Genomic DNA, 15,985 nt, shown 5'->3' with positions numbered 1-15,985 from the left:
ATACGGTGAAACATCCTTACAATGGTCAATGTAAGCAAACTAAGTTTGTATCTGAGCAACATTTTTGTTCTAGAAAAAACTTTGTTCAGCAAGTAAGATTTCCTGAATTGTTTCATGATGAGACTAGGTATTTGTGTTTAACTGAGTTGCTGTGAAATTGAGTTGCTTCATGCCCTTGAATGAATATAAAATTACTCTTGGTATCTGTCTGACATCAGCTGGAACATCTTATCTATATAGTTCATGCATCAATCTTCAACAAAAAAAATATACAGCTAAAATATCTTGGTATGGAAACAAAATACAAGAAATGCCACCTCCTTCTTTGTTCCATACGAAAGGCCGCATAAATATGGTGCATAATCGCTTGCATGTGCCGAAACTTAAAAAGGATTTTATTTTTAATTTTTTTTTGTCTGGTGGTTTGGATCCAGGCCTTCCCAGCCCTAGCCCTGTGGTGGCCTGTGGGTTCAGTGGTTTTTAGCTCCACCCAGGCACTACCCCTGTCATGTACAGTAGCTCATGGCTGAGAAAGTCCTCTCCTCGAGGTGCTAACACTGTTTGAGTACAGCCTCTGCCGGGCCTGGGCCCGGCAGCCCTGATCTGGCCCTGAGAACATTCTGACATCATCCAGCTCTCTTACTGAGTGGCAGCCATTGCTCTTGTGGAGTCACTCATGCTCCAGTCTACCTTTCCCTCCTTCCTTTAACCCTGAGAGCTTTCATTCCTGCTAAAGTACACCGCTAAATCTTAACTCTCATCTGACGGACTGGGGCCCTCTCGCCTTCGCCGCCAACTAGATGGGCATTCTTGGAACGTGTTGTTTTGGAATGAGGTGCTTCCTTTGTGGCATTTAAAAAATGATTACTTAACCAACTAACGTTTGTCCCCTTGCCTGACTGGTCTTGACCTTTAACCTTTCGCTGTTCCCTCCCTTGTGCTGTGCGCAACCCGCCGGTCCGCCCCGTCCCAACAGGGCTTAGACCGCTCCAACTCCTGGGTAAACACGATGGGGTGCAAGAGCGCCCCCTGGGGATCCAGCCCAGCCTCCGCCTCTGACCCCCTGCAGGTGGTGCCCCCTATAAATCCCCTCACCTTTCAACCCCCCCACCCCCTAACCCCAAGCGCTGGAACCTTCCCCGCACCTCTCTCCCACGCAGGAGCCCAAGTCTCCTTGACCCCTTAACCGCCATCCGCTGTAGAGTTAGGGCTCGTTCCAATCGCTTATTTTATCCATCCGTGTCTCCTCGGTCCTCCACTGACCTGAAAACCAATGGAGGTCTGCCATCTTTAAGGACATTCCAACCTGTTTAATGCTCCTTGAACAAGCTAGGGATGCTTGAGCAAGGAAACACAAGTGCATCCTTTGTGGATGTATTTGTTTCAGAACATGTTGCGTATAAATGATTGACCTCTGGATCCTCCTCTCCCCATCTGCCACGTCTGGTGTTGACATGGCTTCAAACCGATGTTAGAAGGAACAAGGACGTTCCTTTTGCCTATTGCATGTTTCCTCGATTCCTCCGTACCGGCATCCTTTCCTTGCATCCTTCCCTCACATCCTCTATTGGGTAGATCTAAGGAGCGAGGTAGGGACACAAGAAAAGGAAGCAAGGAGTGAAAATAAGCGATTGGAAAGAGCCCTCGGTCTTCCTCCTCTGAGTGCTCTCTTGGCCTCTCAGGGAAGAGTCCAGACACGGCCTGCCCTCCTGAGGCCCTCATGGCAGCGTGCCGCTCTTGAGCTCGGTGGAAACGGCTCAGTAGCTCAGACGCTCAATCACACGGTGACAGGCTGTTTGGAGTGGGAGAGGAGGGATTGCGGTGCAGTGGCCCTTGCATGGCTGTCACACGGCCCCTGAAGAGTCAGCTCCATCTCCCCCCCCCCACTCATCCCGTAGCTTCGGGTGGGAGTTAACTGCCCTCTCCCTCCCCGCCTGCACGAGTCGCAGCCGGCCAGCAGCCGGGGTATGACCTTTCACCCCCACCTAGGCGGTTCAGAGGTTAACCCATCGTCATTTTCTCTTTGTCTGTCCCTATCATTTCCCTTTGTTCTTTGGTTTGGTTCTGGTCACCCCTCCTTGCTAAAAAGCCTGTCACCATCACCATTTAAAACCATGCACGGCTTCCCTCACTAACACCATTCACAGGTATGGTTGTGTGCATGATGGGATGCTGCATGTGTGTGTGTGCGCGTGTGTGTGTGCGTGCCTTCCCCTGTCTGGGCATGCTGGTGAAGCGGCACCCCTCTCTGGGCTGTCCCCGGCACTGCTTGGGGGCGAGTGTGGCCTGTCTGTGTTCGTGTTGTGGAGTCTTGGCTCTTGTGTGTGCTCCATCGCGTAGCTGTGCAGTTGTGGTGTGGTTGTGCTTGTTGGCTGTCCTTTTAATAATAATTTTGGTTTTGTGGTCTTGCTGCAGTTCAGTCTTGCCTTTGTTCGGTGGGGCTGTCTAGATGTTGTCCATGTGGTCTTTGGGGTTTACCTAAAATGGCAGTAATATCTACTGTTTTGTTTTCTCTTGTATTTGGCTGGCAATTGTCTTATTAACTCTGTTCCTATTGCTGTTATAAGAGGCATCTGGATGTGTTAGAAGTGATGCTTGATTTGTTTGGCAAAGTAGGATAATATTTGGTGGCTTTAGTGCACGGTCTTCATGTACATATGTTTTAAGTGACAAAGACAGATGCTAAATTGAAAGATCAATAATATTCTTTGCAGACCTAATGAATGAAGTAATTATATAATTTGTTTCAGTTCATGCTGAGATAGAAACTTAATTTGGACCCATCTTACTAATATTTGCAAAAAACAAACCTAGTCTTGTTTCTACCAGTTTTCAGCTCATGAGAGAAACCACCAGCAGCTCAAGGTTTGTCGTTTGTAATTAGTGGGTGGGTTGCTTCATTTGGTTTAATCAGACTAATCAGATGGTCCTAAAAGCCTAATGTGTTTCTGTGTGTGCATGTATAATGTGCAGTTGGAAATGGGTATCTGTATTTGCTAATCCAATTACTTCTAGATGTGTGAGCAGGTAGGTGTGAGTGTGTATGTTGAAGAGGGTGTGTGTGAGTGAGAGTCTGTGTTAGTCTGAACATGCAGTGTGTGTGTGTGTGTGTGTGTGTGTGTGTGTGTGTGTGTGTGTGTGTGTGTGTGTGTGTGTGTGTGTGTGTGTGTGTGTGTGTGTGTCTCTGATAGAAGGTACAGCACACGCCCCAGTTTTCTCACTAATCTGTTGTCACCCTTCATTCATCTCCACTCATAGGCCATGGAGCGCAGTGGCAATCGCATGTCATCGCACACTGAGACCGCCAGTTTCTTGCAAACTTTAACAGGACGATTGCCAACCAAAAAGGTAGAACACTGCACAGAGGAGGGGGTCAGCCTCCGCACACCACGCTTGTGTGTGTCTGTCTGTGTGTTTGTCTGTGTCAGCTTTGATTACAGAGTAAATGCTGTACTCTTCCTTGTTTTTGAATGCGCTTTGATATTGCGAATTAGTGAAATGAAGTGAACTTTGCACCTCTGCTTTGCCACAGGATAGCCTGGTGCAAATGTGAGAATGATGCAGTGGTACTAGTGGCTTTGTTCAGCGGTGTTATTGAATTGGTTTGTCAATGACACTGTTCCTTTTACAGTACTTACGACAGTGTTTCCAGACTCCAGCCAGTGGATTATGAGATATTTCCAAGCTGGAAGATATTGTAAAAGGTTAAATTGTCCATCACTCCTGAGTTGTTTTTGTTGCAGGGAATTCAGGGCAGTGGGATCTCATGCTATATATGTCCGTTTGTCCATTTTTCCATGTGTGTGTGTCCGTGTGTGTCTGTCTGTATGTTTGTTTGTGTGTGTATATCTGTCCATGTATGTGTGTGTGTGTGTGTGTGCGTGTGTGTATGTCTGTGTGTGTATCTCAGCTGTTCCATGAGGAGCTGGCCCTGCAGTGGGTTGTGAGCAGCGGCAGTGTCCGGGAGGGAGCCTTGCAGCAGGCCTGGTTCTTCTTCGAGCTCATGGTGAGATCTTCACTCAGGCACTGCATCATCAGCCCTGTTTCTTTAAGAGTGCCTCTGACCTCATGCTCCCCTTCCCTCCCCAGGTGAAGAGCATCATCCACCACCTCTACTTCACTGAGCGCCTGGAGTCTCCCAGGAAGAACCGCTTCCCTGAGCGTTTCATGGATGACATCACTGCCCTGGTCAGCACCATCGCCGGGGACATCGTCTCCAGGTTCCAGAAGGTGAGAGGGGGAGCAGTGTGCTGAACCAGACCAGTATAAGCAATGCCCACTGTGTTTGTGCTTTGACTGTGACCTTTAACCTTTGACCCTTGACCCATGACCCTTCCTCCTTCCTCCTTCCTCCACCTCTCCCCAGGACCTGGAGCTGGTGGAGAGGCTCAACACCAGCCTGGCCTTCTTTCTCAACGACCTGCTGTCCGTCATGGACCGGGGCTTCGTCTTTAGTCTGATCAAGACCTACTGGAAGCAGGTAGGAGGAAGGCGCCGGACTCTTTCGGTGTAGTGTGCTGATGGCGAATGTAGCGGACTACTGCAGCTTTATGGCACAGTCTTCCCCTCACCCGCAGGTGTCCACCAAGCTTTACGCGCTGCAGAACCCCACCCTGGAGTCCCTGAGGCTGGACTTCCTACGCATTGTCTGCAGTCACGAGCACTACGTCACCCTCAACCTGCCCTGCAGCCTTCTCACGCCCCCCGCCTCGCCCTCCCCCTCTGTGTCTTCCGCCACCTCACAGGTGAGCTGGTACACCAACCGGCCAGTTAAACCAATACCAGCATGCCATTCGCTTAAATGGATAATCCCAAGTTTTGGGGAAAATAGCTTCTTAGCTATCTTCCCCATAGTTATGTGTCCAGTACAAAATTATTAGACCATATCTACGGGCAACTCTGTTACCTCTATGAATGGCTGTCGATGAAGAAAACATTAGCTCTGTCAAGCAAATTTGGACCACACCTCTGACATAAACCTTTGGAGGGTGTAGTAGCTTTAATTGAGTTGTTCATTTAAGGTGTCTTGCACCATTGCAGATTCCCAAGTTGTACAGGCTTAAAAGACACAAGAAAGTAAAAAATAAAAAAAATAAAAAATTTCTGCACTCCATCCAATAAGAGTATTAAATGTATTCTGGATAATTGCACTGATATTCCTGCTCCTTGTTCAAACTGACCTGCACGTTCTTCTCACCTGCAGAGCTCTGGGTTCTCCACGCATGTCCAGGACCAGAAGATCGCCAACATGTTTGAGCTGTCCGTGCCCTTCCGGGAGCAGCACTACCTGGCCGGGCTGGTGCTGACCGAGCTGGCCGTCATTCTGGACCCTGAGGCAGAAGGGTCAGTGATCCGGGCCTAGTTTCGCCCGAAGGCCAAATGGCCTGTTTCTTCTCCCATGCTAAGAACGTCCTCAAGTGCCTCAGATTTCCTTATATTTTTATTGAGCATTAAACTAGAATAGAACTTTGAAAGTTTGCCGATCCCTTCAAACCACCCAAAATGTCTTATTCCTCTAACGCGCCACCTTTGACTCAACAGCAGTTAATGTTACAGAATGGCCTGCAGACATTTCAGGCAGATTCTCACCTTGTTTGGTTGCCTTCCTGTGTAGGATGTTTGGTTTGCACAAGAAAGTGATCAGTGTTGTGCACAACCTGCTGTCCAGCCACGACTCGGACCCCCGCTATGCCGACACGGAGGTGAAGGCCCGAGTTGCCATGCTCTACCTGCCTCTCATCGGCATCGTCATGGAGACGTTACCTCAGCTGCATGACTTCACAGGTGAAGCTGGTTGTTTCTGAACTCTTCGTGGAGAGTCATTGTCCCAAAGACCAACAGGTCAATGAATAATCTGAATGTGTCCTCCGTAGCTGTATTGCTGCAGACTGTCCTAATTATCGTCTGCTTCTCCCTAGAATCGCACAATCAGTGGGGTCGTCCCGGAGGGGCTGGAGGTGAAGACCATGAGGCGGAAGGGAACAGCATCATCAGCCAAACTGTAGCCATGGCCATTGCTGGGACCCCTGTTCCCCAGATGTCCCGGCCCAGCAGCTTCCTGCTCAACCCACAGGTAGCATCCTGAGCTACAAACCCACAACCCGTCTCCCTCAAACTGTCAGCTCCTATTATGGGTGCCTTCATGACTAAAAGACATTAGCTTATGCCCTGTTGGAAGCGTTCTGAGTGTTTTGCTCCCTTTATCTCTATGAGTTTGTATTATTTATTTAACACAGCTTTAGGCAGTTAGCAGATGCTCTTATCCGGGGTGGCTTGCGCAGACTATCCACTTATGCAATTCAGTGTTCACCGAAACGGTTCAAGCTAAGTACCTCTCTCAAGGGTGCAACAGCAATGTCAAACCTACTACAGTTTCAAGCCCAGTTGCCTTGCTCACTGCATTGACTCATTGAGTGCCTGCCCTCTGTGCCACTCCACCTCCCAGTCCACCCGGCAACACGGCTCCTTCTCGGCCGAGTCCAGTCGCAGCCTGCTCATCTGCCTGCTCTGGGTCCTGAAGAACGCAGACGAGATGGTGCTGCAGAAGTGGTTCACCGACCTGTCCGTCTCGCAGCTCAACCGCCTGCTGGACATGCTCTACCTCTGCGTTTCCTGCTTTGAGTACAAGGTGGGCCAGCCGACTGTGGCTCTTCAGTTTCTTCTGCTTGAACAGAATGAGACGATTAACCTTTTCAATCCCAAGAGTGCCATATGGCACTCTCGACTTTATACATTTCCAACCAATTCAAATGACTGCTATACCATTGTTTTAATGTTCCTATTAATACCCTAGTAAATTCAATCTCAAACAAAGCCAAAGCTCCTTGGGATTTGGGTGGAGCCTCTTCATATTGCGCCTGGGACTGAAAGGGTTCATTCTTTGCCTGTCAAGATAAAAAACACTACTTTTCTGACTTTGCAGGGGAAGAAAGCCTTTGAGAGGATGAACAGCCTGACCTTCAAAAAGTCCAAAGACATGAAGGCCAAGCTGGAAGAAGCCATCCTGGGCAGCATCGGGGCACGGCAGGAGATGGTGCGGCGGAGCCGGGGCCAGCTGGGTGGGTCCTCTCTCTCAGCGGGCTGACAGACCGCCTGGGAGCTTCTGTCTCTCTGATCAGTCTTACTCATTCATGTTATGGTCATTGGTCTTGCACATCTTAACCTAAGAATACTTAATGAGAAGAACATACCGTTCAGTCTGTCTAGGTTCTTTTTATTGACTTATTTACAAACTAATGGCTATCCAGCACCATGCTAAGCCGTGATTGGAATACTTCTACAACCTGAGCTAACAAACCACCTGATCCATCTTGGCAGACTCAAGTGACTGATGCCCGTCACTGTTTCTTACAGAGAGGAGCCCGTCAGGCAGTGCCTTCGGGAGCCAGGAGAACTTGCGGTGGAGGAAGGACATGACACACTGGCGCCAGAACAGCGAAAAGATGGACAAGTATGCTGATTTCACACAAAGATACTCACACTTATGTAGCCATATTCCCCTTCTACAACTCTTGGCAATTAAGTCGGTAAAAAATGCTCATCTCTTACTACCTCTGTGGTATGATAACTGACCACCAAGGTCTGTGCCCATGCTATCTAAGGTCAGGTACTCCTGCTAAACATTTTGTCAGATACTCTTTTGGGGGAAGAACTCTTAACCATATTAAGGTCTAAATTATTTCAATTCAGGAGACCTGGAAAGTTGAGGCAATCAGGTGAAGTTGTATACATCTCCATCTTTTGTCCAGCATTATGTCCTTATGTCAAGTGCAAAATGTTTTTTTCCTGGATGTCTGCTTAGTGAGTTGAGCTGTTTTTAATATAGATATCATCATTTATTTCTTCCATGGTGATTATTGTGAAAGGTCTTCACTGGCTCACAGGTGAGGGACAACAGCAATGCATACTACAGTGATCTAACGAGGATCGATTGTAACCCCTCAATTTGAATTGCATCAATGTGTCTACAGACACCATGGTCCAGGGTAATGCACATAGCTTTCCTTCTACATGGTATCCATTTTTACAGATGGATGTGTTCCTGAAGCAGTTCAGCTCTAGCACTTTGCATACATAAATGGTCAGGAACTGAAGAAATTTGAAGTTGCCATTCTTGTACCTTCTCACTGTAGCCTTCCCACCCATGACTTCTGTGTAGGTTCTGGTCTTATCCTCAAGCCCTCTAGAACACTGGCAACTTAAGTAATTGGCAAGACTATTTCAATGTGCAGATCTGTTCAAGCTACACTGCATCTGGCCATATACAGTAGCTTGTCAGAGTACAAGAGTGTTGGTTGTAGCTCTTGATGAGCAGTGAAAGAGGCGTGTCCTCAGGTGCATTGTGGTCCTTTGCAGTGCGGTCTTAACTCATTCCTTCAATTGTGTTTCCTCATGTGCTGTATGTTTAGGAGCCAGAAAACAGTAAGGTATTGTAAATCTGGAGTGTGTTGCTTTCATCTACTGCTGCTTCTACCTGAATTACAGACCCATTTCCCTCTTTAATGGTGCTTGGGTTGGTTTTTCTCTTGATTTTGTTTGATAGTGCTGTGCATTTAACCAAATTCAAGGATGTCGCCTGCTTTTCGTTTGGTAGTTTCTAGTCTCTTGGGTTGAGGGCTATCATGTGATTCTGTCCTGACCTGCATATGACCTGCAGTTTCTTCAAAAGCAATGAAAACCAATGCCATTAAATGCATGGATTTAAGGGGATTAATACTGCCCATTAAACAAAATCAGATAAAAATGAAAATCTTTGTCTGAATGGAAATCCAGTTGGGCAGTAGAACCACTGACCTGTCCTTAAAGATGGTATTGATTTGTTCTTAATAAAAATGGAAAGACAAGAAAATCAAACCAAAAATAGAGCCCTGTAGCCTCATTAAAGTAAAGGCCCTTTGTTGACGTGGCCACAGTCCAGTTCTACAGAAATCGCATCTTCCTTCCTGTGAAGGTTTGTGGAGTAACAGGCTTGCTCTCTTTCTCTCTCGCCCCGGTTTAATCCGAGAAGCCCTCTTCTGCAGGGTGTGTGCATGGCAGGAGTGTCCGGAGTGGGCATGTGCCAGTGTGCGTGCCCAATCCAACCCCCTCCCCCCTACCTTCCTGGCCTAAACCACCCCCCCCCCCCCACCCGACCCCGCCTAAGCTCCCGTGCTTCCTAACGAGCCCCCTGGGATGTGGGCGCCCTGCTCTCCATGTGTAGTCACATGCGTCTGCTGTGGACTCTGTTTGAACGTGTGAGTACTGTGCTGTGCAGGTTTAAAGAAACTCTACTGCGCAGTGGGAGAAGCCCGGACCCTTTATTAGTTAGGTGTGTAGCTCATCGATGACCGTGATAATGGCCTTGTCATGTCTCCTCCTGTCCCCAAATCTCTGTTTCTTTGAACATGAATCATCTGCTTTGTGTCAGAGGTGGAAAATCCAGGTTGAGAAAGTAGAAGTCCTCCCCTGTAGTTTGTTCCAATCCCCTGGATTTGCAAAGTGGTGCAGTTCTTCAGCCAGGAGGTACAGCTAATTGGTCAAATCAGCTGACTGACTTCATGAGTGGAAGAAACGCATGGCACGACTTTTACTTTCTGACCCCTGGCCTGGATTTTCCACCTCGGTTTTGTGTGCAGTTGCTTGGAATGCCCCCTCTCTCTCGATGTTATACAGATGGATGAGCTGACTGTGGTTTTCTGTTTGACGTGTTAGGACCAGAGCAGAGTTGGAGCATGAAGCACTTATTGATGGCAATCTTGCAACAGAGGCAAATTTAATCATTTTGGACACCCTGGAAATTATTGTGCAGGTATATATTACAATTGGCAAGTTTTGATTAAGTGCAGTGTTTTTGATTATCCCATATCTGCAGATTAAAATCCCATAATTATATTTGTACTCTGCACAAGGCAATGTAGGAACACCATTCTGGGATTCTCCTGTTTTATGCAAATAAGTACATTTACAGATCTGCTGATATACACCAGGCCTGTAATGTCTGTATACCGTCACTGTGAGATCTGTACCCCAGGCCTGTAATGTCTGTCCACTAGTACTGTAATGTCTATACACTCATACTGTTAGGTCTACAAACTAGTATTGTTATGCTCATACAATAGCGCTGTAATGTCTGCACACCAGTACTTGCCTGTATGCCAGTACTGTAAATTGTATTGTGTGAGTGTTGTATTGTGTGCTCTGTGGCTGTGCCGTCTCCACTGCGGTATGCTGATATGCGTGTGTCTGCAGACGGTGTCGGTGACCGAGTCGAAGGAGAGCATTTTGGGCGGGGTGCTGAAAGTGCTTCTACACAGCATGGCCTGCAACCAGAGCGCCCTGTACCTGCAGCACTGCTTCGCCACACAGAGGGCACTGGTGTCCAAGGTGAGCAACGCTGGAGCTGTCCCGCTAGCTGTCAGTCCCCGGGGGTCTCGTGCGATGAGCTCTCTTCACTAAGGCAGACCTTCACAGGGAACCTGCCTCTTTACTATGGAGTAATGACATGAAGTGTGCAGCTGGCGCAGGTCCTAGGAGGTCGTACATTGATTGTGAGGATGACGTGTGCGTGTGTGTGTGTGTGTGTGTGTGTTCGTGTGTGTGTCAGTTCCCAGAGCTGCTGTTTGAGGAGGAGACGGAGCAGTGCGCTGACCTGTGTCTGCGCCTCCTGAGGAACTGCAGCAGCAGCATCGGCACCATCCGCTCCCACGCCAGCGCCTCCCTCTACCTCCTCATGAGGCAGAACTTTGAGATCGGCAATGTGAGTGCGTCACCCGCAAAATGTACACTGGGTATTCAACATGTTCATCTGAACACTGCTCTCATCATTTCATTTTCCCTGACTGTAGGTTGTATGTTATAGGATGATTAAAGTTATGATAGTTTTGATGGTGCCGTCTTGTTATTTAATTTAAATATATGTAATGGATGTAGTAGAGATTTGCTGCATGTACACGTGTTCATGCTGTTGAATGCCTTCCACCAGAACTTTGCACGAGTGAAGATGCAAGTGACCATGTCCCTCTCGTCACTGGTGGGGACGTCGCAGAACTTCAACGAGGAGTTCCTCCGACGATCCCTCAAAACCATCCTCACCTACGCGGAAGAGGACCTGGAGCTGAGGGAAACCACTTTCCCAGATCAGGTGAACCCTTCTTTGTGTTTTTTTCACCTGTAACATGCAAGAATGTGGAGCAAAACCGATTGTCTTTCTCATGAGAGCTGCACAGAGAGAGATAAGTTTGTGTTTTTCGTGAGAACTGCACAGGGAGAGAGTGATGGGTTCCAGTTTACAGTGAGAACTGCACGGGGAGTTATGAGTTTGTGTTTACAGTGAGCACTGCACGGGGAGCAATGAGTTTGTGTTTACAGGGAGCACTGCACGGGGAGCAATGAGTTTGTTCTTATAGTGAGAACCGCACAGGGAGTGAAGGAGTTGTCTTTATAGTTAGGACTGCATAGTATTGGGTTAACAGTGAGAACTGCATGAGATTGATCGAACAATGGGTTTGAGTTTACAGTGAGAAATACACTGAGTGCAATGAGCTTGTATTTATAGTGAGAACAACTAAGTTACTAATATCTAAGCAACAAGTTAATTATTGAAGTTACAGGCTCACGTTTTCAATTGAAAAGTTTGGGTTTACATACTGTCTGAAATCAGGTGACTTGGTGCCACAGACAGGGTGGAGGGCAAATTTCATCAGTTTAATCTTCGCAAATATAGCCTGACCCAATGGATGTTTGAGCATTTCTGACACAAAAGCCATAAATAGTTCTAGGTTAAAAGTCATGACAAATGACTCCTGCTGGTCTGTCTGTTTTTCAGGTCCAGGACCTCGTGTTCAATCTTCACATGATCCTGTCAGACACGGTGAAAATGAAGGAGCACCAAGAGGACCCTGAGATGCTTATTGATCTCATGTACAGGTATTGATACTTTAATTTACAGGCATTGGAGGTATTTACACTTCCATTCACGGGCATTGATTCTCCTCAGCAGTAGTTTGTTCACTTTTCCACTATAAATTGAGGAGAAAGTAGGCAGGCTGGCAGGCAGCCTGAAATTTACAGTGATGAGAACATGGCTTTGCCCGGTGACCGACACGATTCAAAACATGCCTTTAAAATGGTGAAAGTAATTGCGTTGATTACAGTTGTAAATAAGTCCAGATTTACAACAGTCGTTCGGTTGTAGATCAGGTCCAGACTAGTACAGGGGTGGACATTTTGTGCTGTCTGTGGAATTTGTGTAGGATCGCCAAAGGGTACCAGACGTCCCCGGACCTGCGTCTGACGTGGCTGCAGAACATGGCGGGGAAGCACTCGGAGAGGAACAACCATGCCGAAGCAGCACAGTGCCTGGTGCACAGCGCCGCCCTGGTGGCAGAATACCTCAGCATGCTGGAGGACCGCAAGTATCTCCCAGTGGGCTGCGTCACCTTCCAGGTGGGCAGTTTGTGCATACCCGAGACTGGACGTTTGCGGTTTCGTTGCTGTTATGTGGTTAATTAGCTGATAAAAGGAAATGCAGAATAAAACGTGTACAGTAATGCTTCATAGGTCGCATGATAATCATATTTCACGTGACCATGTGGTGGTTAGAGTGCTGACCCATAGGTCTCACAGACCTGCAGGGTCAAAAGGTTAACCACCATATGGTGCAAGTTATTTTTCTTTAAATTCCAAGTATGACACTTGGACTCTTCACCCTATATGGAGTCTTTAGGAATGCACGTGTTTATTCACTGTCGGTATTGCTGTTGATACCCTGGACATCACAAGCGCAGTATGTATATAAACATGATGATGCCTCACAAGCTGCTCAGTGGGGGGGGGGTCTCTTGTAGGACGAATCAATCTAAAGAAGTGCTTATGCAGTCTTTAGAAATATGCCTTTATTTTACAGCTGGACAGTACTTGGCATTACATAGCAGAAACCTTTTTGCTATGTAAGAGGCATAACGTGTGATCACAGTGTACTGTATCCTGGGCTATCTAACATCATACTGATATTAGAAGCTGTATGACTTTCATATTACAATATTAAATATTCATTGTTGCAATTGTTTTAATTGAAGCATTGTTAAATTGTGACCAATACCTTTTTATATATGGCGTTAAAATATAATAAAGAAAGACCATTTCCTGGGAGTTCTGTTGAGGGGGACATGAACTGCAAACCAAAAGTATTGGTGTTGAGTGTTGCCCTTTCCCTCAGAATATCTCGTCGAACGTGCTGGAGGAGTCTGCGGTGTCGGACGACGTGGTCTCCCCCGACGAGGAGGGCATCTGCTCGGGAAAGTACTTCACCGAGGCGGGGCTGGTGGGTCTGCTGGAGCAGGGGGCCGCCTCCTTCTCCATGGTGAGCCGGTCTCTAAGCGTGTGTGGGCCTGGGCTGCCCGCTCGGTCCTTCTGGGCTGTGTGGCGTGGCGTGGCGGTGTTTGACCCGCTCCTCCCTCCGTTTAGGCCGGGATGTACGAGGCCGTGAACGAGGTGTACAAGGTCCTCATCCCCATCCACGAGGCCAACCGCGACGCCAAGAAGCTGGCCACCATACATGGTAAACTGCAGGAAGCCTTTGGCAAAATCGTCCACCAGGTAAATGCTGCTCTCTCGCCGTTTGAGAACTTTCCGGAGCTTACAGCATGCGCACGGCAGTGCCCTTTGCGCGAGGCTGCACGCTCGACGCCTGAGCAGCGCTTCTCTGCATGCGAAAACAGGACTTTGCAGCGAGCGCTACGTGTTAGCTACGTGCTGCTGCGCTCAGCGTATGTTATCTGCCTACATCTCTTGAGCACACACACGCTACAGGACCTGAGCTGATCCTCTGCCAGGCACCGTTCAAAGTGCCTCACCGTATCTTCAGAGACTGAGGCTCTCTGGATTTTTTTTTTTTTTTTCATAAAGGGCTGTCTGTTTCTGAATAGTTACCCTTTTTGTTGTTTCTTTCACTACTATTGTGGTGAGAATACTAAAGGACAATTTACACGTTGGTCATAACAGTAGTTAGAAAATGTTATATTGAGATGTAGGCTTTTAAACTGTAAAGAGAGCGTTGCTTGTGGCTAATGCTCTGGCTAAGGCCTGTCTTTCCTGCAGCCCAGGGTGACTCCTGTTAGTCAGCAGTAGGGAGGACCACTCATCCGCCTGATTTTGCTCTTTTCCTTGCTGTAATGTGATTTTGTGTTTATTTGTCCCGTATTTTCTTTGTCACACAGAGCACTGGCTGGGAGGTAGGTTGTGTTCTAGTTCCTGCTTGCCCACATGTGCTAGCTGTGGGCGTTCTGTTGCTCTCTTCTGTGAGAACGATTCATTAACCTCTTTGAGTTTTACTGTCCGTGGGACTGTTGTGATGTACGGGCTAGCTACCCGCCCTCTTCCCCTCCTTTTGAAATAAAATTATGTTAACGTGACAGTTTGGCAGGCCGTGCATGGGATCCAAAGTGTCGCACTAATGAAGAGTCTTGGTGAATGCGTCACCCATCATTTCTCACCAGCACTGGCATTCGACATTTCCTGTTTCCATGCATCTCATCTCACCCCACAGGGTTCGATTTAAGTGCCGTTTAGATGTTTTTTTTTCCAGTCCTCCCATCTCCTGTGCATCAAATACACACGAGCAAGAAGACAAACACATAAACGGCAAACCGCACAACAGCATGTACATTACTGTATCTTCTGTGATTTTTAAAATAAGAAGCAGACCGGTTTTTACAGGTCCTCAAGACTTGCTGGTACATTTCAGTGTACTTCAGTGTACAGAGTTCATTTATGGTTCTTAATTTATTTTAATATAGTTTTTTTTAGTTAAGGACTTGTGTTTTTTTAACTAAATCGACCCCTGAATTTTCATTTGTATTGATTCAGTGTGTTTACTGGTATTAACCTCTAACTGTTACTCATGGTTTATTGCATGAAAAGGACAAACACCCCGCTGTGTGTATGTTTGTGTGTGTGTGTGTGTGTGTGTGTGTGTGTGTGTGTGTGTGTGTGTGTGTGTGTTTGTGTGTCTGTGTGTTTTGGGCTGGGCGATACACCGTAATGATAATTATCGCCACCATGTGGTGTATTGGTTTCCTTTTTGTCTTTTTCTTTTTGTGCCTGATGCATAACTTCAGAGGCCAAGTGAAATGCTTCTGGGGGAAAAAACTGATCACCACTGATATCTATTGGTCTTTGATAAGAGCCAGTCAGCAACAGGGTTTACAACTTGTTTTTGGCAATCCCAACAGAAGCTGCAAAGTCTTGCAGAAGCTGCAAAGTCTTAGTTGGCTGTTTTATCAACACTCGGTAGAAATCAGTAGTCATGTTTTTTTCCTTTGAAGCATTTCACGTGACCTCTGAAGTTTGGATAGTAATCGATAGTCATCGATGTGGTTCATCACCCAGTTCAAGTGTGTATGTGTGTGTACGTGTGTGTGCATGCGTGTGTGTTCTATCTGGACTGTGTTTTGGGAGAGATGGGCTGCTGTCCTGTTCCCTCATTTCCTTTGCCTGCCCCCCTTATCTTTATCTCTCTCACTGCATGGATTGGACCTTCCATATCCTGGTTAACAGCTTTTTTTGTATTTTTTTAATCATTAAATGTTTTTTTTTTCACCGTAGGTGCTGCTCCTTGTTTGTTTGTGTTTGTTTGTTTGTCTTGTTTGTTTTTGTTCTTTTTTGGACGTTCCTGGCCCTGATTAAAATATTTTCTGTTTTCTCCTTTGATTTCCCTGGTTGCCGACCCCTCCTTCCCACTTTAATTAATGTGTGTTGTGGTAAGTTCCTAGTTTGAGGGTTTTTTTCTGTTTCTTAATGGGGAACCCAATGCAATGAACCGGACCAGGACTGAGCCAGACCAGATTCTGCTCTGAGCAAGAGACGGAGACTGGTTTCCCCCTTGCTTAAAACCCAGGCTTTCAATCCCAAAGTAAATTTGTGATTTGGGTGGACCAAAAATTAAAAAAACCCATGAAAACATGCACTTCCTGTTGGCCTTAGGTGGACTGGTGTGGCTCAGCCCTGT

General features: G+C 47.1%; 1 protein-coding gene across 17 annotated transcripts in view; it reads left to right on the top strand.

Annotated features, from left to right (window-relative positions):
* The window catches only part of dock7 (dedicator of cytokinesis 7), a 48,908-nt gene that overhangs the window by 27,648 nt on the left and 5,275 nt on the right, over window positions 1-15,985 (top strand). Inside the window, exons 23-46 of one of the 17 annotated variants that reach the window (XM_061238667.1) lie at window positions 977-1,069; window positions 2,830-2,865; window positions 3,259-3,348; window positions 3,911-4,006; window positions 4,090-4,230; window positions 4,367-4,480; window positions 4,578-4,745; window positions 5,204-5,343; window positions 5,615-5,784; window positions 5,919-6,073; window positions 6,446-6,628; window positions 6,923-7,058; window positions 7,354-7,450; window positions 8,409-8,426; window positions 9,254-9,307; window positions 9,691-9,787; window positions 10,228-10,362; window positions 10,583-10,735; window positions 10,961-11,119; window positions 11,804-11,904; window positions 12,231-12,423; window positions 13,196-13,339; window positions 13,444-13,575; window positions 14,196-14,210. In XM_061238667.1, coding sequence (XP_061094651.1) covers window positions 977-1,069; window positions 2,830-2,865; window positions 3,259-3,348; window positions 3,911-4,006; window positions 4,090-4,230; window positions 4,367-4,480; window positions 4,578-4,745; window positions 5,204-5,343; window positions 5,615-5,784; window positions 5,919-6,073; window positions 6,446-6,628; window positions 6,923-7,058; window positions 7,354-7,450; window positions 8,409-8,426; window positions 9,254-9,307; window positions 9,691-9,787; window positions 10,228-10,362; window positions 10,583-10,735; window positions 10,961-11,119; window positions 11,804-11,904; window positions 12,231-12,423; window positions 13,196-13,339; window positions 13,444-13,575; window positions 14,196-14,210 — 2,820 coding nt within the window. Of the gene's footprint in view, window positions 1-976; window positions 1,070-2,829; window positions 2,866-3,258; window positions 3,349-3,910; window positions 4,007-4,089; window positions 4,231-4,366; window positions 4,481-4,559; window positions 4,746-5,203; window positions 5,344-5,614; window positions 5,785-5,918; window positions 6,074-6,445; window positions 6,629-6,922; window positions 7,059-7,353; window positions 7,451-8,408; window positions 8,427-9,253; window positions 9,308-9,690; window positions 9,788-10,227; window positions 10,363-10,582; window positions 10,736-10,960; window positions 11,120-11,803; window positions 11,905-12,230; window positions 12,424-13,195; window positions 13,340-13,443; window positions 13,576-14,195; window positions 14,211-15,985 lie in introns of all 17 variants that reach the window. The other 16 variants (XM_061238670.1, XM_061238668.1, XM_061238669.1 and 13 more) reach the window with 16 other exon arrangements.

Source organism: Conger conger, chromosome 4 (assembly GCF_963514075.1).
Source record: "Conger conger chromosome 4, fConCon1.1, whole genome shotgun sequence".
Taxonomy (NCBI): Eukaryota; Metazoa; Chordata; class Actinopteri; order Anguilliformes; family Congridae; genus Conger; species Conger conger.
The sequence above is the reverse complement of the archived record's forward strand: the minus strand, read 5'-3'. Positions and strand labels throughout refer to the sequence as shown.